The 27,977-nt window shown below is 39.3% G+C and overlaps 1 protein-coding gene across 2 annotated transcripts; it reads right to left on the bottom strand.

The window, feature by feature from the left end:
• Positions 1–105: 105 nt before the first annotated feature.
• On the bottom strand, positions 106–18,422 carry LOC133407390 (putative monooxygenase p33MONOX). 2 transcript variants are annotated; one of them, XM_061685213.1, is made up of 9 exons: positions 18,072–18,422; positions 17,200–17,248; positions 16,977–17,113; positions 15,340–15,527; positions 13,830–13,938; positions 12,962–13,089; positions 5,417–5,568; positions 5,106–5,278; positions 106–1,368 (listed from the first exon to the last, which is right to left on the bottom strand). In XM_061685213.1, the coding sequence occupies exons 3-9, from the start codon at positions 17,002–17,004 to the stop codon at positions 1,163–1,165; spliced, it is 984 nt and encodes a 327-aa protein (XP_061541197.1). In that variant the 5' UTR covers positions 17,005–17,113; positions 17,200–17,248; positions 18,072–18,422; the 3' UTR covers positions 106–1,162. The 2 variants fall into 2 exon arrangements, with proteins under 2 accessions (XP_061541197.1, XP_061541198.1); XM_061685214.1 differs by lacking the exon at positions 17,200–17,248.
• Positions 18,423–27,977: the final 9,555 nt, after the last annotated feature.

Here is a 27,977-nt window from a genome sequence, read left to right as displayed (position 1 = left end):
AAAAATAAAAAAAATGGATGGATGGATTAGAGTGTATTTATTTTCTGTTAGGAAGAATTAATGTTTTGCTAAGGAGACAACATTGCATCTCAAATAGTGGTTTATTGTATAATGTGTGTTAAACAAGAATGTGAGCCCATGCTGCTATCTTCTGGCCAAGGACTGTAATTAAACAATGCATTCCCTCAGCATGGACTCAGTACCTCCCAATACATAATTTCACATATCTACAGTATACTGTATTTATCCCCTGTAACTTGTGTTTATAGGTTCAGAAGAAGTTGACTGTAACCACACATTTTGCTGGCTCACATTTTACTAAAAAAATAGCCAAACAATGTTTGGGAATAGGTCTCTTCACTTACATAAAACATGTTTTACAATGTTACGTGAAAAGAATGCCACAAGTACTTAATAATAACGAAGTGTATGTTTGTATGTAGATTTATTTACACGTGCAAGTGGGAGTTACAATCTCCCTTGTGCAATTACATAAAGTAACTGATCAACATTTTCAAAAACAACTTCAAGGACCAGATTGTTTTGACAATTAAAAAAAAAAAAACATGAAAAACAAGCACTGCAATCTCTATAGCTCAACATAGAGTTATATTGTGATTCTACAGAAAAAAAAAAATCCACAGAACTATGGGAAGAGTGAAGACAATGAACATACACTGTGATCTTAATTATACATTTGTTCAGGTAAGCAGTTGCACTTGACGTGTAAACAAAGCCAAATATTTAGAAAAGAAAAACACTACTGCAGGCTTAGGCACCAAGCCCGACCACAAATCTGTGATGTCTTAACAAAATAGAACTTTGTACGAGAGGGTGTGCTTGACAACTTCAATCTCATCCCATGATGGAAACACTGCATCACTTACTAAAATAATAAGTCATTGTATATACAGTATATGGCAATTAGCTCTTAAGGGATATTGAAAAAAATGTTCCCCACATATTTGGACCTACTACTTGGAAGAAATGGAGCGGATTACAAGATTGCAGTCCACTGAAGTAGTAGCAGTGCAGTCACTTAATACTATCAGGAGGGGGTAGGGACTGATAGTGCACAGGGGTGGGTGGTCTGCCTAGGGGACGAAGGAAGGCAGGGAAGCACATGACTGAGGGGACAGAGATATAATCACCGTGCGTCTGGTCAGAAGCTTGAAGGTGTTAAGACATTCATGTCCCGGGGTTTGAGTTTGTGTGGCCGTGGGGGCACCTGCTTGGGGTCCAAGCCTGAAATTTCAATCTTGGGGGGCTTGAAGGTGGCAGCGTCCCCCACCCTGAGGCTGTCTTGTCCACCGGTGCCTGCAATGGTGGAGGACTTCTGCAGGCCAAAGTAGGACTGAAGTGAAAAGCCTGTAAGGAAGGCACAGAGGTAAAACGGGGTTCTGATTCCCCAAATGTACTGTAGATCTAGTTGCTTTAATAGCAGTGATTCTCAAACCTTTTACCGCCTACAAGAAATCTCAGCTCTCCAAGCACCACCATAATGACCAACATTAAAATACAATAGCAGAGTAGGCCTAAGTGTTGATCGAAAACAAGGCAGGATTTATGCCCACTGTGCATAGTTTGAACATGAACATTGCGCTGGAATGTAGGTAAATAAAACTACTTAATGATTTAATTAAACTGTAATGCACAACATTTAAATAATTGTACCTTAAAAATGTTTCAAAAAAGTTAAACATTAAATGCAACTGTATTGTACTTTAAAGTCAAAACATCTGAACAGTAATTAACAAAGGTACTGTACTGGATTAAAGAGTTCTAGCCACTACAACATTATGCGGCTTTGAGAATCACTGCCTTAAAGGGTCCATCTTTAAAATCATTACTTATGACAAGGAGTCATTATTTTATATTGCTGGATCTCAAACTGGATTTCCTTCTGGAGTCTTATTGAATGTAGTTGACTATGTATACATTAATGGAATCATAAGAAGAAAACAAAATTACCCCCCTAAAGAAATGTTGATGACCAGAGGAATAATGATCTGGCTAAAGCGACAATAAGAGGACATTAATGAGAAGAGGGAGGAAGAAGAAGAAGAAAAAAAAAAAAAAATAAAAAAAAAACGACTCTGCAGTAGAACACCTTCTACTGCAGATTTGAAAAGGACACTTTCATCTTACACTCGTTACAAAGATTTTTCCACTCTTAAATATCTGCTGCAGACCGCAAACAAAGATTTAAAAAAGAAAGAAAGAAATAAAATAAACCAGGCATTGAACAGTTTTGGTGGTCAAGTGTGTGTTGTGCTCCGAGAATCTCAATACTGCTGACCGCACACAAAGATTCTAGTGCACCGGCGATCTTCAAATCTCACGTGATCACACGTAATTTCACAAACCCAAACAAGACGACGATGTTTCCCCGAGTGTTCTAAAAGGTTGCCGGAGCCTTGAGCCTTATAAAATGGCGATGATGTCAAAAAATGAGTTGCTTTGTCTGATCACCCACTTTTATACATTAAAAAAACGACCGGGTAAGACATTTTTGTTTTCATTTTCGGTCACTTCTGTGTTCGTCAGTCTTGGGTGTGTCTTTGATTGCCTACATTTTGTTCCACGTCACCGTTCTCGGTGTCATGACTGGAGAGAAGTCATTTTGGTCACATTTATTGAACATGTTCATTATTTAAGATCGTCGGCCGCGACCTGTTTCGGACCCTAAATTCGGGACGAATCCACTCTTAACACAGACAAATTGACGTGCTTGGTCAGGAAGGGACAAAATTGCCACAAAACAGCCCGATTGTCTTTATGTGTGTACCAGGCCTTAGCTAAGCAAATGTATTTATATAGCGCATTTCATACACAAGGTAACTCAATGTGCGTCACATGATTAAAAGCATTTAAAAACAAAGAAAAAAAATAAAACAGCTTAAAACCACCACTTAAAACAGAAAAAAAAGAAAAATTAAATAAAAAGCGTACAGTGAAAGAAAAGTTTTTTAAAGTGGAAATGCTCTGAACCCTACTGTGTTTATATTCAATTAGCATTTCTTTCATGTCTTCAGGACCTAAACCATTTAGTGACTTAAAGACTAGTAGCAGAACTTTAAAATCTATTCTAAAGCTGACTGGGAGCCAGTGTAGAGACTTTAGACTTTGAGTGATATGTTCTGATCTCTTCATTCTGGTCAGGACCCGAGCTGCAGCATTCTGAATGAGCTGGTAGAAGGCTGTTTTAGGAATTGATTTCATATGACTGTTGAAAGTCAGGTCGGAATCAGTACACCAAGGTTTCGGACTTTGACTTCAGGTATTTACTAACCACAATCCTCCTCTATTTACTGCCAAAAACAATTCTCAGTTTTGTTGTGGTTTAATTGAAGAAGGTTTTGGCATATCCAATTATTTATCTGTTTTAGAGAGTGACACAACCCCTCAATTGAACTGTAGTCATCTGGAGACACTGCTAGATATACCATAACTGTGTGTCATCTGCATATTTATGATAGTCAACGTTAACGTTAAGGTTCTGAAGAATTTGACCCAAGAGTAGCAGATACAGGCTGAACATGAGGGGTCCATGAACACACATTTGAGGGTTCAAACTCCACACAGGCGAGGCTGGATTTGAACAAAGCTCCTCAGAACTGTCAGGCAGATGTGCTAACCCATTGGCCACAATTGATTATTTGCTGCAAATCAGCTAGCACAGACTTTGCAATAGTTTTGAAAATGTCAGATGATGTTGAGTCAAGACCGCTCGTTTATGCTAATGAACCGTTTTCTGTACAGTTTTTTGATCAACTATCAAATTCTGAAATGGTAACAGGGTTTTTCCTTTGTGGCTTCAAATGTAGCATCACTTTATCATTTAGTTGATTTGTGCTGATATTTAACCACCGGTACAACTGCGTATATGCAGTAAGTAAAAATGGTGGCCTAAAAACAAAGGAAGAAACTACAGCGGGGCGACATCTTGTTAATAGAATGTTAATGTTAATCTTTGATTTGTTTTTTATTCAAATTCTAAAATTCTGACTCGGCGTTAGTTCCCCCCCAGTCACAAGTTGACTTGACTTACTCTAAATAATAATAATAATAATAATAATACAAAATACACAAGACAAACTGATTTAAGATTCAACAAAACTGTCACCACAAAACTGTGGATTTTGTGAACTGCTCCAACCCAAGAAAATTCCTTGGTCGTCACCGGCTATGCAAAGAATTTGGTCTCCAGTTCTGTCACAGACATCACACATCAAGACATTGCGGCATACTGATTTTGACAATGTAAAAGGGGCGTTCCCTGAGTTACGTACTGATTGCTCCAAAATGTATTGATATTATTGTAAATGACTGGCTGTTTCATTTTCCTGTGCAAAAAATACATAGAAGAGAACTTATTTGCATTTCAAATTCATTTTCCTCATTCAAATGGCCTGAAATGCCATTATTTTATTAATTAAAAATTTATTTTTGTTACATCAATATAAATAAGAAAAACAGCACTGTATTGTTTGTTGCATTGACAGTATTATGCATTGACAGTATTATGTTTTTTTAAACTCCACTTTCACGGAACTTAATCATCTTAACTCGACCCATGGTTAGGAAAAGGACATTTTGCAATATTAACTACAGGGAAAAAAATGAAAACGTGAGCACAAAACAACAGAGATACTTTTACTGCAAGTTAACCATCTGATCTGAATGACTGACTTAACGAGAGGCTGGATGCTGGCCTAACGGCAGTGTATTTGAAGCTTGCTTGTAACTGATGGCTCAAAACTTGCAAAACTGTTATGTTGGGGCACTCGGAAGTCAAGGTACCACAATTATATTACAATAACGACACCAATAATAATAATGATATAATAGTAATAATAAAAAAATGGCATGCACATACTTTCACTTTTAACCTAAACAAACAATGCATAATTGATTTTTCTAAGTCAATGTGTACCGAACCAAAAACCGTGACCACAAAACCAGGATATGAACCAAACTGTGGATTTTGTGAACTGTTGCATCCCAAGTAGCTAGGATGTTCAATATAGTTGTGTTAAAAGTTTAATATTACTTAATAATAGTTAATTGCACGAAAGTGTCATGCACCCACACGAGTCCCTCACCTGTGTTGGGTTCAGACCCTGGGTGAGTGGGGGACTTCTGTACCACAGAGCGAGTTCCGAAGAAGCTCCACCTGTCCTCTCCTCCCTGGTTTCCTCCCATGTCTTCCGTGTGGTTAGGACTACTGGACTCTAACGCTTTGAGAAGGGGCACAGGATTCTGCTGGAACCAGCTCCTGCAATCCCACCAAAGAGGTAGCGTGAGTTGTGAACATGCCAGATGCCAGGTGACTAATCATTGAACCAGAGCGTCGGTTTTAGATATGAAGCATGTGGGCCATCAACGGTACGCAATGTGAACGTGTGCTGTCTACCTGCGACCAACAGCAGGTGATGAGAGGGGACTGGCGCAGGGGGTGACAGATGGTGTGACGGAGGGGGTGACACAAGGGGTGCCACTTGGGGTGGATTGTGCTGATGTTGTAAGCCTGTCGTCCTTGAAGTCCCCGATTGACATTCTCAGCTTCTGCAAGACAGAAAATGCAATAGAAAAATGAAACTAATCCCAATCAGCATGAAAATCATTTAAATCATCAAGGAAACTTATTTATTAAACCAAGAATTTTCTTAGATATTTTTTTTAATCAAGTGTCGGATTACAGATTCTTTGAATCAAGCTCTGAAAAGCAACAAGTCCAGTATTTGGGACAGAATTGTTAGTAACGCAAATCATGGATCAACCACTGAACAAATACTCATGAATACACAATGGCAAAGGGTCATCAAATTTTCTGGAACCTGTAGACAAGCTGATAACCAAAGGGCTTCAAAATTCCTCAGGCCCAATCCTCTGTTCAGTGAAGTAGGCGGAATGTTGACAAGCATGTTGCCTTTGAAAATTAAAACGAGTAGCAACTTCGCAGGGCTAAAGATGTCGCCTATCGTAGTGGGGATAGAACCCTGTATAATTGTGTTAGAAACCAGCAGACAAAAGAAATTAACAATGCAAAGACAAATTATGCACAAAAACTAGAAAAACAGCTTACCGCTAACAAATCAAAGTCAGTCTGGCAGGGATTACAATCGCTAACCAACTACAAGTGACCATCCACCCAAGCAGAGAACAATAAAGGATCAGCTTGACGGCTTGAACACCTACTGCAGATTTGAAAAGGACACTTTCCCACCCCACACCCACCCAGCCTCATCACCGACCACCATCACACCTCTGACTCCCCCTCCTGCGTTGACCATCCACAAACAGGATGTGAGACGCATCTTCAAACAACAAAAGATCAACAAAGCGGCGGGCCCAGACCTTGTGTCCCCATCCTGCCTCAAACTCTGTGCGGACCAGCTCGCTCCAGTCTTCAATAGGTCTCTATAACTGTGTATAGTACCATACAGTTTCAAACGCTCCACCATCATCTCAGTCCCCAAGAAACCTTCAATATCGGGTCTGAATGACTACAGCCCTGTCGCCCTGACATCTGTGGTTATGAAGTCCTTTGAACGCCTCATGATGGACCACCTCAAGAGCGTCACAGGTCCCCTGCTGGTCTGTGGATGACGCAGTTAACATGGGACTGCACTTCATCCGAGAACACCTCAACGGCGCGGGGACCTATGCGGGGATCCTGTCCGTGGACTTCAGCTCTGCGTTCAACACCATCATCCCCGAACTCCTCTACTCCAAGCTTCTCCAGCTCAACGTCTCGCCTGCCATATGCCAATGGATTTACAGCTTCCTGACAGGCAGGACACAGTAGGTGAGGCTGGGAGACAACACCCCATCTAGACGCATCACCAGCACCGGGTTGCCCCAAGGATGTGTCCTCTCTCCGCTGCTCTTCTCTCTCCACACCAACGACTGCACCTCAACGCACCCGGTTGTCAAACTCCTGAAGTTTGCAAACAACACCGCAGTAATCAGCCTCATCAAAGCCGGTGACAAGTCTGCGTACAATTATACATTATTCGTGCACTCACTGTCGTCGTCTCGCCCCTCTGCACTATTTGCTTATCCGTTTTTGACCAATACTGGCCAATCATGTGCTGGAGAAGTATCTGCACCATTTGCACAATTGACACTGTTCCAGATTATCGCACTACTAGTCACTTTAAAGTGCTTAATTTCTTGAAGAGTCTGGAGCATATGCCCAATGGTCACTGTCCCAGACTACTGCTCTATTAGTCATTTCAAACTGCTCTAAATTGTTAGCGGACTCTGCATCATTTGCAAATTTGCCCAAAAGACAAAAAAATGTATAGGCATTACCACATTACTGGTAACCTTTCATTGCTCAGTGACTCTCCGTAGTGTGTTTTTATGTCTCAAAAGTATTTTCTGTCTGTTGTCGTACTAGATCGGCTCCAACCACCGGAGACAAATTCCTTGTGTATTTTTTGACATACTTGGCAAATAAAGATGATTCTGGATCATAATAGCATACCACCATTACTCCATCTGTCTGTTGTTGTACTAGAGCGGCTCCAACTACCAGAGACAAATTCCCCGGTTTTTTTTGGGACATACTTGGCAAACAAAGATGATTCTGATTAATACTTGCTTCACTCATGTACATTGATGTAGTCCATATCCCACTCATTATACGTAATTTCACATTCTGAATATTTAAGCGATAACGGAATGGCAAGTGTGTTTTATTTTTTAAAATATTTTCTAGATTGTCGTAAGAAATCGGTTGGCACCAGAATAAAAACGTCGACATTTCATTACGGCACCACAAGCGAAGTACCTGAAACGCTGTAGTGGGGTAATGTTGTCATTTTGACAGGAGCAACTATCTTTATTTTACATAAACAAAACACAAAGGGTATTTACGCTAGCCGTATTTGCAGTAGAGCAGCTAGCTAATAGGTACAAAGCAAACGAATTGAGATCCATGTCGACTGTACTGTCCAATATTTTCCAAACTGCCGGACTAAGTTCACGTCCGTATCTCTCAGGCTGACTACCAAATGATCCAAAAATTGGCATATTCGGACAAATATGTGGTTTAGACGCAGTGTAGCCTCCATGCTAACGTTGGTTAGTTAGCACCGAAGACCACAGTGCGGCCTGCTTCCGACGTCCAAGACAACAAATTGTAGCATTTAAAAACGTGTTTTGTACCTACCTTTTTATAATGATGTTTCTTTGACGTTCCCTGACGTTCGCGTTCTTTAATTTTTCCATAATTAAGAAGCGCAACGACACAAATGCAACGGGCCTCTGACAGTTGATGTCGCGATGTGAGCTCATAAAGGGATTGTGCCACTCATATCGAGGGTTGCATAGCAACGTGCCTGGGACAACTGTTACGTAACGTTTACCAAAAAAACTCTTTTCTGTTTTTCTATTTCTTTTCTTTTTTTTTTAGCCTGCTGTCACTCCATCCTTTCCAGTGAAACAATCTTTTATATTCTCATTGTACATACATATTAATGAATGACAGCGATCATTTAAGTGATGGTGTGTACAATAGGCATCATGGTGCACATTCGATCTGTTAGGTCAATATGTCCCAAAAGTCGATGTACACCTCATTTTTTCTATTTTTTTCCCAGGTATCATTTGGACAGATGTGAGGCCATCAGCATCTGACAGCTGAGATTTGCATATTTTTGGTAAGCATATCATTCCCTGTTCAATGGCACGCCAATCAACATTCGAGTAGTGTTGCAAAATTACCACGCGGCAATAATTTTTTTTGTTCCCAACTGTTGTTCAGTGCCAGTTTAAAAATGTTATGGCATTCACACTATTCCAACGTATACGCTATCCATGGCAAGTGTCTCGAAACAGGATCTGTTCTTAACAAACCACACAGCGGAAAAGCTGCTATTACTACCACTGATGAAAACACTTTACTCCGAGAGAAGGCGTACATGTGAATCAAGGTAAAGTTTATCCAGAGGGTTGCACTGGAACAGCAACAGCATCAACAAAAGCTTGATTTAGCAAATGCCTCGGCAGTGATAAAGCTTTCTCTGTGCTGACTTGAGGTTGTTCAAAGGATTCGATGCTCAATAACAAATAAAGCTTTATCACTCTCCGAAGCATACATTGATTCGAGCTTTTGTTGCTGCCGTGTCCCATTGCAACCTTCTGGATAGACTTTCCCTGGCTTTGCGAGAACACCTCAATTGGCAAGGCATGCTTACAAAAACTGCAATGCCTAAGCTCTCAAATGCTGATGACCTAATGTCGGTCCGAAGGATACCCGAAACGAAATAGAAAAAAATAAGTGTAGTGACTTTTGGGACACACTGTATAACACGTGTCAAAGTCAAGACCCCTGGGGGAAATGTGACCCGCCATATCATTTAATGTGGCCCCAGAGATCTTAAAAGGCCTGATTGTCTTATAATAAGTTGGTGAATAGCGTGCATTGACCAAAGACATTTCCCACAATGCATGCCAATTATGTCATCCGCAAAATGACGGCATCCCACCACTAGATTGCAGTGTTTGTATGCACGTCAATGTGATTTTCCCAATTAAAATTGAGAAATACAATGATCACAAAATGTCGAAGAAGAGTATACTTGATGAAGATGGAAGGCAGTTTCGAGAAAGCGAATACATGTTGGAGAAATAAAAGTATGTCTTTTCTTATCTGAGGCGATGTCGGTTGTCAAAGATTACAATCCACTTCGGTACTTTGACACCAAACATGGAGCTAAGTATGCCAAAATAAGCCCTCAAGAAAAAGAACAAATTGTCCAAGAATTAAAAGGCAAACTGTGATCGCATCAGAACGTGTTCGTGAAAGCCACAATAAAAAACTGTGATAGTGAAAGCTAGGTTTATTGTGGCTGAAGAAATCAACCAAGCTTCAATCTTTTTCACAGGGTGTGTTAAGCAGTGCATGCTGATGGTCTGTGAGTAGGTACAGTAGAAGGAAAAAGTATGTGAACCCTTTGGCATTACTTAAATTTCTGCATAAATTGGACATAAAATGTAGTCTGACCTTCATCTAAATCACAAGAATAAACAGTCTGCTTAAACCCATGCCACACAAAATGTTTTTCCATATTTTATTGAAAATAACGTAGAACAGGGAGGAAAAAGTAAGTGACCCCGTAGGCTAAGGATTGCCTGTAGGCTACGGATTCTCCAAGAGATAATCAGAAATCAGGTGTGAGCCAACCTGGAGTCCAATCAATTAGAAAAGACTGAAGGTGTGGCTTGAAGCTGCTCTAGCCACTCAAAAACACACCAGTTTAGAATTGTCTCGTCAAGAACTTTGCACTTAAGAATTGTTGACTTTTATAAAGCTGGAAAGGGTTACAAATGTATCTGTAAATGCCTTGATGGTCATCAGTTCACGGTTAGACAAAATGTCTATAAATGGAGAAGGTTCAGCACTGTTTCTTCTCGTCCAAGGAGTGGCCCTCCCTTAAAGATGACTGCAAGAGCGTAGCACAGAATGCTCAATGGGGTAAAAAAAAAAAACAATCCTAGAGTGTCATCTGAAGACTGAGAGAAATTACTGGCACATGCCAACATCACTGCTGACAAATATACTATATGTAAAACAAAAACAGGAATGGGGTTCATGGGAGAACACCTGTCTAAAAAAAAACAAACAAAAAAAACCCATTGCTGAACCTTTGAAGTTTGCTAAAGAGCACCTTGATGTTCCACAGCACTACTGGCAAAATATTCTGTGGACAGATGAAACCAAAGTTTAATTGTTCGGGAGGAAAACAAAGGCATGTGTGGAGGAAAATTGGCACAGCAAAAATTGGCACAGCACACCAACATCAAAACCTTCTAACTGTGAAGCATGGTGGAGGGAGTATCATGGTATTGGCGTGCTTTACTCTACTTTTATTAAGGAAAAAATATATATATTCAAAGTTACCTGGCCCTGTGTGAAAAATGAATTACATTAAATCATCAATGAATTGTGGCTAATCACAATTTTTGGTTAATTTTCACTGATCACACCCATGCCTGATTACCTCCAGACCTGTTCAAGCAATCACTTAAAATCACTTAAACAGAATCTGTCACGACAAAATCAAGTCAGAAAAAAGATCTAAAAAAGCTGCAACAAAATGACACAATCCAAAGAAATTCCCAAACAGTCAAGAAATAAAGTAATTGACATCTATCAGTCTGGAAAGGGTTACAAAACCCATTTCTAAAGCTTTAGGATTCCAGCAAACCATAGAGAGAGCCATTATTCTCACATGGAGAAAACATGGAAGCATGGTGTACCTTCCCAGGAGTGGCTGCCCTCCAAAGATTACACCAAGCGAACAGCAATGACTCATCCAGGAGGCCACAAAGAAACTCAGGACAAATTCTAAAGAACTGCAGGCCTCCCTTGCCTCAGCTAAGGTCAGTGTTCATGACACAACAATAAGGAAGAGACTGGGCAAAAATGGGATGCCACAGTTCCAAGGTGAAAACCACTGCTGGCCAAAAGGAACATACAGGCTCATCTTACTTTTACCCCCTCCCAAAAAACACCTGAATGATTCCCAAGATTTTTGTGAAAATATTATATGGACTGACGAAATGAAAGTTGAGCTTTTTGGAAGGTGTGTGTCTCGTTACATTTGGCCTAAATGTAGCATAGCAATACAGAAACAGAACATCATACCAACAGTCAAACATGATGGTGGTATGATCTTGGGCTGCTTTCTCCTTCAGGGCCTGGACAACTTGCTGTGATTGATGGATCCATGAATTCTGCTCTTTAACAGAAAACCCTGAAGGAGAATGTTCAACCATCAGTTTAAAAAAAAACAGAATGAAGGTTTTGGAATGGCCTACTCAAAGTTCAGACTTGAATCCAATTGAAATGCAGTGGCATGACCTTAAAAAGGCCATTCATGCTCAAAACCCTCAATTTTTGCTGAATTAAACAATTTTGCAAGGACGAGTAGGCCAAAATATCTCCACAGAGATGTGAAAGATTCATCCCCAGTTATAGAAAACGCTTGATTTCTGAGGATGGCCCAACCAGTTATTGGGATTAGGGGGCCATTACTTTTTTACACAGGGCCAGGTAACTGAATAGTTTTTTTTTCTTCCTTAATAAATGAAATCACCATTTAAAAACAGCATTTTATGTTCACTTGGGTTATATTTGTCTGATATTTACATTTGTTTGATGATCTTAAACATTCAAGTGGGGAAACTTTGCAAAAATATACGAATTTGAGAACTGGGCCAATACGCTTACACGGCACTGGCTCATTCTTTCACGTTGATTTTACTGATTAATATCGTTTAGTAATACTTTACTACTTTCAGTGTTCTGCTCAGAGGGAGCACTCTGCGATGGGAGCTGTGGTGGGCCGTGGCCATGTTGCTGCCTTGTGTGGGGTCCCTGGTCGCTGTGTGTGCAGGTACTGTACTTGCTGCGCCACTCAACTGTGGCCTATGGTAGGGTCCTGGTGCAGAGGGGCTCCTTGAGAAGGTGTTTCCACACCTGGATGCTCTGTACCCAGCTTCGCGTTTCTTAGGTTATTTCAGTATTGATTTTAATTAGTATGTGTGTGAACGTGAGTTCTTCTTCCCCTGTATGTGTGTGTCTGTGTCCTTGTGGACAAGTGGGGGGTTGATTTTAATTCATGTAAAACACTTTGGGTTGCATTGTATGTATGAAAAGTGCTACACTAATAAAGTTTGATTTATAGTACATTGCAGTGCATTTCTTCATCAAAACCTCAGACTACAACATGACTGGTTGCTCGTCAACCACAGGGCACATATAGAGGTAGCAACTACTCACACTGACATCACACTGTCACTGAGTGGGAAATTAACCCACAATAGAGGTCAGGCAGGTGAACCACTACACCAGTGACTAATACTAGTGTATTTCAATTCTACTGTACGTTAATATTACCATTGATGGTTGTTAGCTCCTTTTAGTATTGAGTTCCAAACTCACAGGTTGTATGCCATCAGCCAGACGGCGAAAGCGTGTCTCCTCAGCAGAAAGGCCCTTGTGGGGGGTATAGCCAGTGTCGGTCAGCCCTGCCTGGTGCTCAAAACTTCGGAGGTTCTCTTGGGTTTGCTCTGTGAGAAGGGGGATATATATGACGTCTTAATTGCCTGTATGTGCTCATTCATAGACTTTGACAAGTGCACTGGCCTGCCACAACATTATGAACACTTATCTAATGGCATCTAATATACTGTAAGAGCTGTGTAATCCGGTATATGTGCAACCTACTTCCGCAAAACAGGTCAAAGCACTACGTCATTAATCCCACAATGCTTTGCGCACGCAAAAACGGTGGTCACAATAATAATAAAAAAAAGAAATTATAATTTAAAAGAATAATTTATAAATATATAAAACTCTATTTCAAAAGTAGAGGGCTGTACAATTATGGTCAAAATAATAATGATTATTTTGATAAATATTGTAATCACGAATATTAATCACAATAATTCCTCATTAGGGAAAAATCTTTATTTTTATTGCACTACTTTTCAACAAACAATACGTTCGCCCCCTGGTGGCTGGCTGACTAGGTTGGGGGCACTGCTCCAAATGAAGCACTTCTCATATGCTGCAGTGCCCGCATTTGAAATGTAAAAAATACCAGACGACCATTTATCATTTAATTGTGGCAGCCAAAATCGCGATCACGATTAAAATTCGATCAATTGTGCAGCCTTAGGTCAGTGGTTGTATTTTCAGAAGTATTTGTCATTACAATCAGGGTTTCCTTTAATGTTTGTAAACATAGCAAATACATATTTACAATGGAGGTTGAACAGTAGGTCCAAGAAAAAAAACTGTCACTTACTAAAAGTGAGAGAGCTCATGAAAGAGCTGGCTTTGGCTTTCACATGGACAGGGGGTTTGGCTGGCTCCAATCTCTCTGCAGTCATCATCAAGCCACTCTTCTCACTTTCCTAGTTGCAGTTACATAAGCAAATCAAATGTGCACCAGCACACACAAAACCTTTGAGACGAGCTCGCAGTAGTTTCAAAGTAAAGTGGTGCATTGAGATACGAGGTCCGTGATCATGCTGGTAACTCATACCACTCATATCTATAATCATCTTTTCCTGTAGAAATCCATGCAAATACCATGAATCCTCACCAAAAATCCCAATATTTTTTAATAATGAAAGTAGCACTCTATAATATTGTAATAAAAACATGTAATATTGACATCATTAAAAACAACTTAAAAACAATTAATTTTTGCATCATGAGAAATGCATTGCTGCTCCTTCTGATGTGCATATAATACAACCATGCAGACACAAACGAAGAAGAGTTTCACAACTACTGTAAGGGACTCAGTAAACTGCAGCAATATTAGCTGTCGTCGTTTTTTAAAGAGCATATATCTGTGAGTATTGTCTGCACATGTGTTGCTGCACCGTTTGCGTTTAAGTATCGGTCAAGTATCCATTGCTAAAAGCGGTGTAACACCGCCACATCGATGCTATTCATTAGCGCATTTGTGACATTTTCCATTATGAGTTAGCATTAAGATAGTGGATGTGGTTGCTTTAAATATGCAACACGTAATTATCTTTGTTTGTTTTTTTACAGTAAACTTAAACTGGGAGTGGCACAGCTTCTATCCCGAGGCCATTTCCATATTCATTTCATTCATTCATTCATTTCCGGTACCGCTTTTCCCCACAAGGTTCACGGGCGTGCTGGAGCCCTCTCTCAGCTAACTCTGGACGAGAGGCGGGGTACACCCTGAACTGGTCACCAGCCAATCGCAGGGCACATACAAACAAACAACCATTCGCACTCACATTCACACCTACGGGCAATTCAGAGTCCTCAATTAACCTACCATGTATGTTTTTGAGATGTGGGAGGAAACCGGAGTACCCGGATAAAACCCACGCAGGCACGGGGTGAACATGCAAACTCCCTTTATTAGGGTATAAATCTGGTGAGCAAAATGTGGGTGGAATGTGAGTTAAAATGAATGACTGGAAGTGCTTCTTAGTTATTATCTTTCATACTGATTTGATTTATGTCCAGTTCTTGAGTGCACCTGAATTTTGTTGTATGTCTTGTCCAATGGCAATAAAGAATCTTGAATCATGAACTTTTTGAAGAATTGTTCACGATCTGGCCAATTACTGCTTGTCGTGTTCATTGCCAACATGCAGCGCTCGTATGTCAAATTTTTGCTCGCAAGGCAAAATAAAAAAGCTTCTGAACCACACCTTGTATCTTGAAAAACTCGTAAGCCGGGTAACGTGTATCTCAAGGCACCACTAATACATCCATAGCAAACATTGCATGGGTCGGGGAGGGCAAACACAATTGTAGAGCACCTCTGCAGTCTTCCTAAACCTGTGCTTTGGGACGACGGGGTCTCTCCATAAGGTGTTAACTGCAAAGTCCGCAGGCGGGGAATGCATTGGAGCATCCATTTGCTCGTCGTAGCTCATATTGTGTCGGGTGAGTCCAATGGGAGACGACAGTGCACCAAAGAGTACGGACGACGGTCCAGATTCTAGAGCTGATACATAGAATGAAATATTGCGATCCACTTTAGTATGCATCGAATAATATTTCTGGACATGGTTCAAACATTTCATAAGGCACATCATGGAGAACTAATAGATAAGCATATGTGTTTGCCAAGTTCAAAAGCAAAGACAAATTGTAAAACATTTTGTATCCAATCATGAGCAACATCATACATAAAGAATTCATCCATCCATTTTTACAGCACTTGTCCTCATTTCGGTTGTGGGTGAGCTTCAGCCTATCCCATCTGACTATGGGTGAGAGACAGTGTAAACCCTGGACTGGTCGCCAGCCAATGGCAGGGTACATACAGTGCAACCTCAATAAAACGGACCCCGATATAACTAATATTGGAGTAAACGGACCGTCGGGACTGAACAATGTGTCCAAAAATAGTTTCCATTTATCACTAAATTTGTCACTTAAACTGCCGTTAACAAAGTCTGTTAGTTCCAGAATTGGCCGATGTTGTTTATTGGCGCTTTGACGGAATGAAGGCAGAGAATGGGATTGATGTATTTCCAGGTCACAGATATACAATTATACTAGATCCCCCCATGCCTACCTGGCGGCCATGTTGAATGTGAGGCATTGACATAGCATGACATGACATGGTGTCATGATGATTATATATATTGTCTATTGTGCATAGACTCGCATCACAGAGAGAGCGAGTGGCTTGGCGGCAGTGTTAACTCTGAGGAATACAAAACAAAAGTTTATGGAGTCTGGATTGTGCTATTTTTTGTACAGTAAAAATTTTTGTCGAGTCGTTCGCCTTTGGCTATGGATTCGGAACTAGGAAGCACACTAATTCCTCGCAGCTCATGAAAGCGACTTGCCTTGAGTACTGTACGTCAACAATGTCACCATGACCAAGCACATCAGCATGGTAAGTTTGGATAAAATGTGAAACTTTATTATTATTATTTACCAAAACTTTGTACTGTACTGGGCGTTTTAGGCCACACAAAAAAACCTACAAAACAATAATTTTGTGCTGTACAGTAATATGGGTGCATATGGCCTCAAAAAATAAAAAATAAAATAAAAATGTAACGGACAATCGGCGATATCGGACGACCCTGCCCCCCTATTAGTCCGTTCTATCGAAGTTCGGTGTAGACAAACAACCATTCATACGCACGTTCATATCTGGACAATTTTGAGTCTTAAATTAACATGTTTTTGGAATGTGAGAGGAAAACTGGAGTACCCCCAAGCACGAGGACAACATGCAAATTCTACACAGGAAGGCTGGAGCCAAGAGTCAAACACCGCACCTGAGAACTGCGAGGCAGACATGCTCATAACTAGTCCAGCGTGCTCCCTCTGCTCACGTCAGTAAATACAAATTGTCTGACATTTTGTCTCTAATCATTCATTCTTACACTACACAATAAATCCTGTATAAATAAATAAATAAATCCTGATATACCTGGCACGTCTCCCTGTCTTGAGGCCATTCTGACACCGGGTCAAAGGAGTTCACCACCGCTCACTCTGCTGAGTCCACTTTTCTTTCAGTCCAAATTTGTGTCCACTCGTCCCACAGATAAACGTCGTCTTGATGGTCTGCCCACGGTCACACATACACAGTTGGTATGAATACTAAAACAGCTTTCATTGACTTTACTGTAGAGGTCATTGAAGAAACACACCAAAAAGGCCTGCTTGTCTTTACTGCAGACTGTGTATGGTGTCCGGTTTCTGACCAGCCCCAAATAGACCCAGAGCCAGAGAGAGAGACAGAGAGAGAGAGAGTCTGGTGACAATCGACATCATTCCCAATTTCACATCTTGGAAATTCTACAGTGCACCGCATGATCAAGCCTGCTACCAGATGGCACATGGCACAGAAGGAAAAGATGCAATTTCAACAAAGAATGTCATTATGGAAATCCACCTTATCTTGTAATTTGCTATATCTATGTAAATTATGTCATAAATTATTTACTGTACATGTCAATTTAAGATTTTCTCCCCCAACATTTTATTAACAAATCAATACACAAGGAAAATGTATTGCTGGAAAAAAATAAACACATGACAAGAGAAAAGTAAGAATAATTAAAATTAAAGTAACACATGCAATAATAATCATCACCATATGTATCAAATACTGTACGTGATGATGTAATATTTCTTCAGGATATACAGTACTGCAATTTTCAGTGCCTTCTAATTTTCTGACCCATTGTCATAAATTAGTTAAATCGACATTTTATCCAATATATATTGGATAATATGACGATTTAAGATTGTATTGCTAAACGGACATGAGACATGTCAACTGACAAAGTGACTGGAAGACAACAGAACTCAAGACTTAATTTAATATAAATGTGATGTCCCAAGAGCTATAATTAACACAAATATTCAATCGGAATACTTTGAGTGAGCCTTGTCAAAAGCGGGACCGCTCACCTTCGTCTTCTGCGTGCATGTAATCCCCATCACTAATTTCCATTCAACAATGTAGCGTGTACAGTATAATGCAGTCACTCACCCCAGACTGCCAGTAATCGCTCACCTTTTGGAATATAATCTCACTCCTTCGTGTCACATTTGACCAAGCGAGAGAACAAACAGTGCAGTATGTTTGCTCGTCCATGACTTTTGGCCATGCGAAACGAGGGCACGGAGTTCGCCGTGACGCGGTGTCATTGAACGCAACACTCGAAAGGGACAATGGCAAAATGTTAGCCTATACACTCGCTACCGCGTTATTAGGATTCCCACTTAGTTTCCAGGCAAGACAATATTACTGGCTCCAGGACACGTCCGCTGTACTATGATTGGATGCTGCATCCCGGTAGAACACAACCTACTGCTTCCAGACGGGAAACGATGTGACAAAGTTGTGGCGGCGTTAATATGTTTCCCACTAACCCTAACCCACCCTAATCCGAAACGTAACGCCTCCTTAACCACCTTAAGACCCAACCCTTGCCTAAACCGAACCACAACTAACGTCTTTGTTTTAACGTCGTACAAATGTGACACATGTTTGGGACGGCCCTCTGCGTAGTCGCCCCTTCCCTCGACGCAGGAGCCAATCATGTTGCAGGCGGGCGTGTCCTGCTTTGAAACTGTGTGGGAAACCTCGTCACGCCTACCCCGATAGGGAATGGATGAGCTGACAGCGAAGTTTGGAAACAAACAACTTAATAAATCGAACAGTTTTTGAGTTAAGAGTAGCGTTAGAGACATCGTCTAATTTTATAATTGAATCGTTGTAACTTTACTTCACCGTGTTGACATTTTTATGTTTGGGAATTCTGGTGTATTTGGTCCCTTACAATTTATCCCTTAACAAATGAATGAAATCCAAATCCTGGAGAGTGGACTATAAATAACAGAAATGAAATACTACAATAACCCAAGGCTCCATGACGTCAAGTGATTAGTGTTTGTTTGTTTGTTTATTTATTTTGCCTTGAACCACCAGGCGGTACTGTTGCAAGAGAAACGATTTGATCTGAAGAGGGGGGGGAAATATGACTTAATAATTATTTCTCATCAATCAATCACTCTCTGTCCGCTATTGTGAGTTCACAATTTTGTTGTGCTGTTCAAATGTGCAGCGACTGAGACTCAATATGTTCCACAATGCAGCTTGAAAGGTAGTCAACGCGGCACAGATATGAATAGAAGGCCTCTCGAAGGCACGGGGGAACATGCAAACCTCTCTCTCGGTTCAGTTCCCACTTAGTGATGATGTGTATGTGAGTGAGGTGTGCTTGTCTCTCTATGTGCCCTGCGACTGACTGGCAACCAGGTCAGGGTGTAGTCCACCTTTTGCCCCAAGTCAGCTGGGATAGGCTCCAGTGGACGGACGTTTAGTATTTATTACGGCAGGTTAACCAACTGATGTTGATGCGGTATGTTGTAATTATGCGACACTAATGAGGTCATTAACCCAAGTAGTGTTTGAAAGCTATTTTTAATGTCACTGATGAGTGAACTATACTACTACAATACTACTACAGTCCACTACTGTATTTAGAAATCCCAATACTGTTAGGGAGTAGGGTATAAGTGAAAATCCTTAACACAGTCTTCATTGTATTTTATTTTTTATTAAAAAAAAAAAAAGTCAAAAGGAATATTCAGTGTATTATAATACATAACTATATAATGTTTCCTTCAGAATACAACATACAGCAGTCATCTGGTGTTTTTACTGTAGCTTTTCAGATGCGGGTGGTATTGGTGTGGCAATGGTACTGACTAAAGTGGCATCTAAGCTGGAGGTTGCTTTATTCCTCCTGAACACATGACACAAAGGACAGAAATTGACATTTCAACAAATGGAAGAAAGTAGTCACTTTTTAAGTCTAACTTTGCTGAGATGATTCATTGGAGTACTCACAAGAGGTTTGCGAGGATACGGTTCACGGCTTTAGGCTTCAAGCAGAAATCGGAGCCGTTTTTTGTGCTGACACTGAAAATGTATAGTTCATGTGAGAAACAAACATTTTCAACAAAGTGCATCTGCTTGTAATACTATGGCTGCATGCCATCTTGGATCCTTTTCTCAACATTTTTAAATATACTGTATACAGTATTTTGCATTCAAAACAAAGTCATTCTAAAACAGTTGCACATAATACCCCATTCCAAACTCTGATAATATCTTACATTATTTCCACTTTGTTGCAGAAGGTGGTAGCTGGGTATATTGTGACATCTTTTATTCCAAACCTTGAGGCAAATGACTTCTTGTCATCTTGGCACAGACAACTCTGTGATTTATTAACTAGAAGGGGGAGACAAGAAAAGCATTTTAGCCATTCATCATGCTTTTACTTAAACTGCTGGAATGATTGAATTTTTATTTAAACATGATTAAACGAAACAATGAATAAAAAGACAGCAATGACAAATATACACATCACAGTTTGAAAAAAAGGGGTAGGAAGAAACCAAAGCTGATCATGCCCTACCCCTATCTGTCTTGCTTCACAAGTGTTCTCATAAAACCACCAATAGATTGTACAAGTGTGATAATTTGAAATAACGACCAAGAAAAAAAATAAGCGTTGGAACTTACGTTGAGCTGCACAGACGTAAATGGTGACAGTCAAGAGAAAAATAACTTTGATAGTGCCGCACATAGCTGGTCCTCTGCTGGGTCAAGGATATGCGAGGAAAAAGATGATGATGAGGATAAAACACTGCCTGAGTGAAAGTGCTATTGTGAGCCTCCTTATATACTTGCACACACCACAGCCTTCCTGTGTTCAAGGGGGGTTTTGGTTATGGAAAGTGAAACTTCCAAACCGCAAGGGACAAAAGAATAATTCCACATCCATCTAGCCATCTATCCATCTATCTATCTATCTATCTATCTATCTATCTATCTATCTATCTATCTATCTATCTATCTATCTATCTATCTATCTATCTAATCTAATCTATCTATCTATCTAATCTAATCTAATCTATCTATCTATCTATCTATCATCTCTCTCTCTCTGTCTGTCTGTCTATCTGTCTATCTATCTATCTAATCTAATCTAATCTATCTAATCTAATCTAATCTATCTATCTATCTATCTATCTATCTATCTATCTATCTATCTATCTATCTATCTATCTATCTATCTCTCTCTCTCTCTCTCTCTCTCTCTCTGTCTGTCTGTCTGTCTATCTATCTATCTATCTATCCATCCATCCATCCATCCATCCATCTGATAAAGGCCAACACGGTTGTTGTGATGTTGTTTTAATGTTGTTGTTTTTTCTCTCCCAGCAGTCATTTCGATTTACAGTGGACCCCCACTATTCAGGATAGGGATGAAGCCCACTGCGAATAACTTTCCGCGATTGATGCTCCTCTTAAAGTGATTATAATTGCCTATATAAATAGTTTGAATTGTAAATATACCCAAAACTATGATCCCCAAAACACTGCTTACAAACATCTTCAAACATTAGGGGCTTTAACCCCCTCTACACAAACTTCCCTAGCTACCATGGTAGCTTGAATTCCCCCCATTTCCATCCATCCATCCATCCATCCATTTTCTGACTGGATTTAATCCATGACTGGATTTAAACCCGGGTCCTCAGAACTGTGAGGCAGATGTCCTAACCAGTCGTCCACCGTGCCGCCTACATAAAAATTTAATAATGAAAATCAAAAATAATCATTATATTGGAATACATATATGTGTACCGGTATCTATTTTTAGATGAGCAGGATGAATTGTATATATATTTAAGGATAAGTAAAGTTGTTTCGGCGGCAGAGGAACATATATCATATATCCTATATATATATATATATATATATATATATATATATATAAATACATACAAAACAGCCGCCAACTCAGTGGCGGAGATGAGTTAGGTTAGAAGTGGGGGATGTGAGAGTGTGTGTAGGCAGAACTACCACCCTCCACTTTCCACCAAGGAAGGTTGGTTGCATGGCCAACTAGTTTGCTGTTGACACCTTTATGGCCGAGAGTGACCATTCATTGTCTCCATTAAAGAGATGCTAAAATACTTTTTTCACCACACACACACACACACAAATATTTTGACTTTTTTCCTTTGTCACAGGAAATTGTGAGGAGAAAAGTTTTTCCACGAATAACAGAGGATAGGTCCCCCCCAAAAAATCTGAGAATATATAGGGCTCCACTTCACAGTATGCAGTAAAGATCAACATAAATGCATTAAGAGTAATATTTGGATTTCATTCATTTTTAGGGTCTAAGCATGTATTTGAAAATTTGCACTCAATTTTACATTTTGTCTCAAAAGTGCTGAGACATTTGTTAACTTTGCAATGCAGTCTTGCGAAAGAATGCTTCCTCCATGCTGTGGAAATATGAATGTGACAAAAGCTTAGTGCAAATGGAGTTTAGGTTTGTAAAATAGTTTTTTGTGCCTTTATTTTTAAAAGAATAATACAGATTTTGGTCATTGGGGCTGAGGACATTTGAACAGTGCTGTTTATTTTAATACTATTTGAATCATATTTTTTTAAAAGAGTCATGCTAACAGGTTCTCATAGTTTTTGCCACACTGGTGACTCAATGTCAATTATATTGCAGATGATTTCACAGTGTTTCTCTGCTATTCTGCTGTAACATTGTTCTCATGGCTCACTGGCTTCTCTTTCAGGCGTTTGTGTACCATACTACTGTCAAGAAGATCTGATGGTGCATTCTCAAGTCTCCTACTGGCACAAACAATTCAAAAGTGGTGTCGAAAATGGATGGTTTAAGAAACAGTCCCTTTGCTGATGTACTGTAGTTTAAGTTACAACCCCAATTCCAATGACGTTGGGACGTTGTGTTAAACATAAATAAAAACAGAATACAATGATTTGAAAATCATGTTCAACCTATATTTAATTGAATACACTACAAAGACAAGATATTTAATGTTGAAACTGATAAACTTTATTGTTTTTAGCAAATAATCATAAACTTAGAATTTTATGGCGGCAACACGAGGCGGCACGGTGAACGACTGGTTAGAGCATAAGCCTCACAGTTCTGAGGACCGGGGTTCGATTCCCAGTCAAGCCTGTGTGCAATTTGCATGTTCTCCCCATGCCTGCGTGGGTTTTCTCAAGGGAGGACAAAGACATGAGAAGAATCGCCTTGTTTAGAAAGAAATTAAAAAAAGCGTGGCATCAAGTAACATCAACAGTTTCACTTTGATATCCGTTTTCTGACTCTTCTGGATAAAGGGGAAATCCCACTCAGTACTACTTTTGTTTTGTCTCCCACTTAGTCTCGTTCTCCTTCCCTTTTTACTCAGGGGAAGCAGCGGAGAAGAAAGTGATGGATGAAAAGGCATTAAAACGTGATCGCTGCACACTTTAAAGACAACAAATGATTAATATTATCATTACATCTGGCAAGAATTAACACACAAGGGTGAGATGTATTGTTTTGATCACCATTTGATGGATTGTTAGGGAATTAGCAGACTACTTTTCAAATTGGTTTCATTGGCACTTTGTGGAGAGGTGACACGAGTTGAGGAGGAGTGCATCAAATATTGGTGAGGATCCAGATAAAGGAGGGGATACAATAATTTATATTCACTTTTCAAATTCAAGTCCGTTTGCATTGCGTCCAAGTGGGAGGATGATTTATTTGTATTTTTAATTTTGTATAATTTTCTCATATAAATGTTTGTTTAAAATCAGGAATATAATTCTGCCTGATCAAAATCACAATGTGCATGCAATTATAAAATATATGTTTTTTCGACAGCTTTGAAATTGAGTGGAAAAGCTCTTCAGATGAATTTTATTGGGTGTATTTTTTGAAACTCTCCCATGTGCAGAAGGAGACTTGTCCCCTCGGAAGAACTGCTTTTCTGACATCCAGACTGTCATTTTGACTGAATAGTTCATGTTTATGAATATTCCAGGCTTGAACCTTTGTTCGAGACGTCAGCTCCATTGTAGCACAGAAACCAACACAGCTCGACTTTGTGGTTCTGCTCACATACTGGGAGTTGTTTGACAATCACAGTTATTGGAAAACTCTTTGTCGCGTGTGTAGGTGAGTTGTATGTTATAAATGACATCGATATTTCCCCTTTCTCACACAGAGGGGTTGTTTGGAATTCTTGAGAAGCATAATACCAAAAATTGTGACACCCCCCGGCTAGAAATGAAACCATAGGAACTAATGGCGTCAGCAGAATCTTCCTCTGCAGACTAGCTTTGTGCGGTTGCACTTCTCATTTGTCTTGAAAAGTGATCTGCCAGTTCACAGAAATGCTTTGGTTTTGGTGTACATTGAAATGAGGTTTTCCTTTAATGTGCGGAAACAGCTCATGTGGCTTCACTGTCACACTCTCCTTATTCAACTAAGCAAATAAACAGCATACTTACGATAGAAGCAAGACATTTTATATTGTAATTGTCTACACATGCTTTGCTATGATTTGTTACCATGGCACCAACACGTTTCAGGGTCTCGGGTGCGGACGTCTTGGTGGCCCCTGAATCTCGACACCATACATCACGTGAGACTAAAATTTCAATTTTTCTATCACAGACCACGTTCCCTCTAAAAGTATTGCAACAGTTTCTTTATTTTCACTACAGATTAAAAACATTTTGGTTTGACATAAGAGAAATCTGGGACCTTGGGTATCAAATTTCATATCAAGGTTTGTGCCATACCATGTGTAAATGTGTGCTACTATGACAATTCAACTCGAAAGACAACAGAACAACAGTTGAGTTCTGATTTCCTGGAAGCTATTTGAGGATCTGATATACATCTTAAAATTTTAGGTCAGCAAAAGTCCTGAAACAGACTTCAAATAGACCAAAATGGAAAAAATGTATTTATTTATTTAAAACCTGTCCGGCTCGGCGACTTGGTCATTCAAAATGGAGGATCTGTTTACCTCTTTATGCTGGAGCAGGTTTTCAGTGCAACAGGGGAGTTTTATATACTGCCTGTGGTATTACAATTGATACTTATTAAAAATTGCAGTCATACAGAACAAAAAAGAGAGGACAGAGAAAAAAATGTGATGAGAAAATCCAAATGTAAAATATATTTCGAAATGTGAAGTACATTTCTAAATGTTAAATGTTAAATCTAAATGTTAAAAATGTATCTAAATGTTAAATATATACACAAATGTTTAAACTATATCTAAATGTTACATCGAAATGTTAAATTAATATCCATCCATCCATCCATCCATTTTCAACACTGCTTATCCGGGTTAGGCTCATGGGGCGCTGACTTCGGTCGAAAACTGGACTACACCCTGAACTGGTCGCCAGTCAGTCGCAGGGCACAAAATCTATATATAGTATACATAACATTTATATACAGTATATATATATATATATATATAAATCTTAAAGCTAAGACTCTTCGACACAGATTATAGTTATAATAACTACATGAAATAACAAACACGTTTGGAGAAACTTTTAGTGTTTAGCTGTCACTTTTAAGAACAGCTGGAGGATTTCAGACCCGTGAGAGCTTTGGCTGTCCACCTCCACCAGCTAACCAACATCCACGCTGCTCACTCTGCAAACACGTCCGGTGCAAAGGCGTTAGTAGGGAACATCGGCAGAGCCGTTTTGGCAGCAATACACAGGGTTGCCACAGACCACCTCTGTAGATGTCTGTCATGTGTCTAGTGCGTGTGTCTGGCATAGTGTGTCTCATCACGTAGCACTGGGTTCTAATACGGGCTAACATTTAGATATTGATTTAACATTTAGTGTTAACATTTAGAAATGTATTTCACATTTAGAAATATATTTAACATTTAGAAATATATTTTACATTTAGATTTAACCCTGCGATTGGCTGGCGACCAGTGCAGAGTGTACCCCGCTTCCCGCCCGAAGATAGCTGGGATAGGCTCCAGCACGCTCGTGACCCTAGTGAGGATAAGCGGTACAGAAAATGGATGAATGGATGGATGGATCTAGATTTAACATTTAGATAGACAGTAAACATTGAGATTTAGCATTTAACATTTAGCTATATATTGAACATTTACATTGAACAATTAGATTTAGCATTTATCATTGAGATATATATTTAACATATATATACATATTTTTTCAATGTTGTATTTAACATTTATATTTAACATTTATATATATAAAAAATATTAAAATTTTACATTTAGATAACATTTATATTTAGATATATATTTACCATTTAGATTATTTGTATTTACATGAAACATTTAGATATATATGTTTAACATTTAGATTTAAGATTTAGATTTAGATATTTAACATTTAGATTTAAGATTTATATTCAAATTTACATTTAAATGTATGATTTAGGTGTAACACTTAATATTTAGTTTAACTATAAAGTTGACACATATTGTTCTAAATGTGCAGAAAAGTGACTCAAACATTCACACCAGTTTTTTTTAAACACTGTTTGAAGTGAAATGTGACAAAATGTTGCTGTTATTTTCAGAGCGACTCACTTTACAAACAGCACCCCATAAGTTCTTGGCTCGAATGAACTCCTTTGTTTTTGGGCAGCGTGCTTTGCTACACGATGTGGCATATTCCAATCTATTTGATTGTATCTTTCTTTAAATTTGAATTTAAAATGTTTATGTTGACGGTTCCTTTTGCTGCTGCCATCATTTGTTGCATCAAAGAAGAATAATGAACCCTTGCAAGCCGGAGCAATGGCATTACCTTCATTGTGTTTCACACATAAGCTCGCATGTGCAGTATGATGAGCAGATTCTTTTGCCAGTCTTTTGATTTTCATCATCTCAATAAGTCCACGAAACTCTGTCCCAGAACTTTTGAGGCCCGTCATTTTTGTAAAATTCCAACCTGGCCTTCCGATTCTTACTAATGAGCACTTGGCATCTTCTGATGTAGCACGGGGATTAGTTTGGGTTTTGTTCTTCCAAGTGTTCTGTGGTTGCTCTTCACTCCTGCCCTCTAGAGGTTGTTTCTGATATTGCTCACATTTGTTTTGGGGTCTTTCTTTACAGGGCTCGCAAAGTTTCTGCCCTTATACTTCTGTTGTTTTTCTTTCGTTATGATGTTTAGCAGGTCAGTGGTCTCTTTCGTCTTTAGTACATTCCAAATGCGCTCTAGTTGAATTGGCAATGACTATTGTCTATGAAATTGCTCTGATTGATTTTCCATCTTCTCTCAGCTATACTTTAGCTTGTTTTCCTACCCTTTTACAGCTATTGTTTTGTCGGTAACACCACTAACAAGTATAAACATAGTCTTCGGGGGCAAAACCTAAATCTGAAACTATGAGCCTCTTCGGATTCTCGTTTTTGCTAAGGAACCTTGCATTCCTATCCCATCAGAGCGAGATGTTCCGGAAGTACTTGGAGGATAGGTCGTTTGAATTCTAAAAATACTTAGGAAAGGTGCCTCGATGAAACCATAAAGCCACCCGTAGCAAAGGTTACTCCTGACCAACCTTTCCCAAAGGAAATGAGATATCTTATATTAAAAATATTTCAATATTTAAAACAGACCACCAACGAAGTTTACAGACTACACAGAGACACTCAAGAGTTTCACGCTAGAGACTTTGAAGATAAAAAAAAAAAAAAGAAACTTTTATTTTAATACAAAAACTAATACAGAACATTATATATGAACAAACATGCAAACTTAGTGAAAAATAGCAATGTGATAATCCAATTACAAAAATACATTCTAAAGAGCACACAGATCCAAGGGTTTAATGGCTTGCACAGTGTCTGATGATCCTTGTATATGGTTTGACTTCATTTGAGTATCTATATATTTTTTAATCGTTGTAGGAACACTTTACATGGGTAGACTGTGAATTGTTTTAAAAGATACGTCTGTCATTTTACTTTTAAGCAAATAACTATCCATCCAATTTCTGTGCTGCTTGTCCTCACCAAGGTCACGGGTGTGCAAATATTTGACAGGTAAAGTCTG

Source organism: Phycodurus eques, chromosome 9, assembly GCF_024500275.1.
Source record: "Phycodurus eques isolate BA_2022a chromosome 9, UOR_Pequ_1.1, whole genome shotgun sequence".
NCBI lineage: Eukaryota > Metazoa > Chordata > Actinopteri > Syngnathiformes > Syngnathidae > Phycodurus > Phycodurus eques.
The sequence above is the reverse complement of the archived record's forward strand: the minus strand, read 5'-3'. Positions and strand labels throughout refer to the sequence as shown.

Excerpts from the sequence above, each read along its gene's own strand:
- LOC133407390 (XM_061685213.1), bottom strand. The coding sequence starts at position 17,004 with ATGGCCTCAAGACAGGGAGACGTGCCAG. Across the intron at positions 5,569-12,961 it reads TGGCTGATGGCATACAACCT|AAGCTGAGAATGTCAATCGG; the intron begins GTGAGTTTGGAA and ends TCTGTCTTGCAG. Across the intron at positions 5,279-5,416 it reads TCACCTGCTGTTGGTCGCAG|GAGCTGGTTCCAGCAGAATC; the intron begins GTAGACAGCACA and ends GTGGGATTGCAG.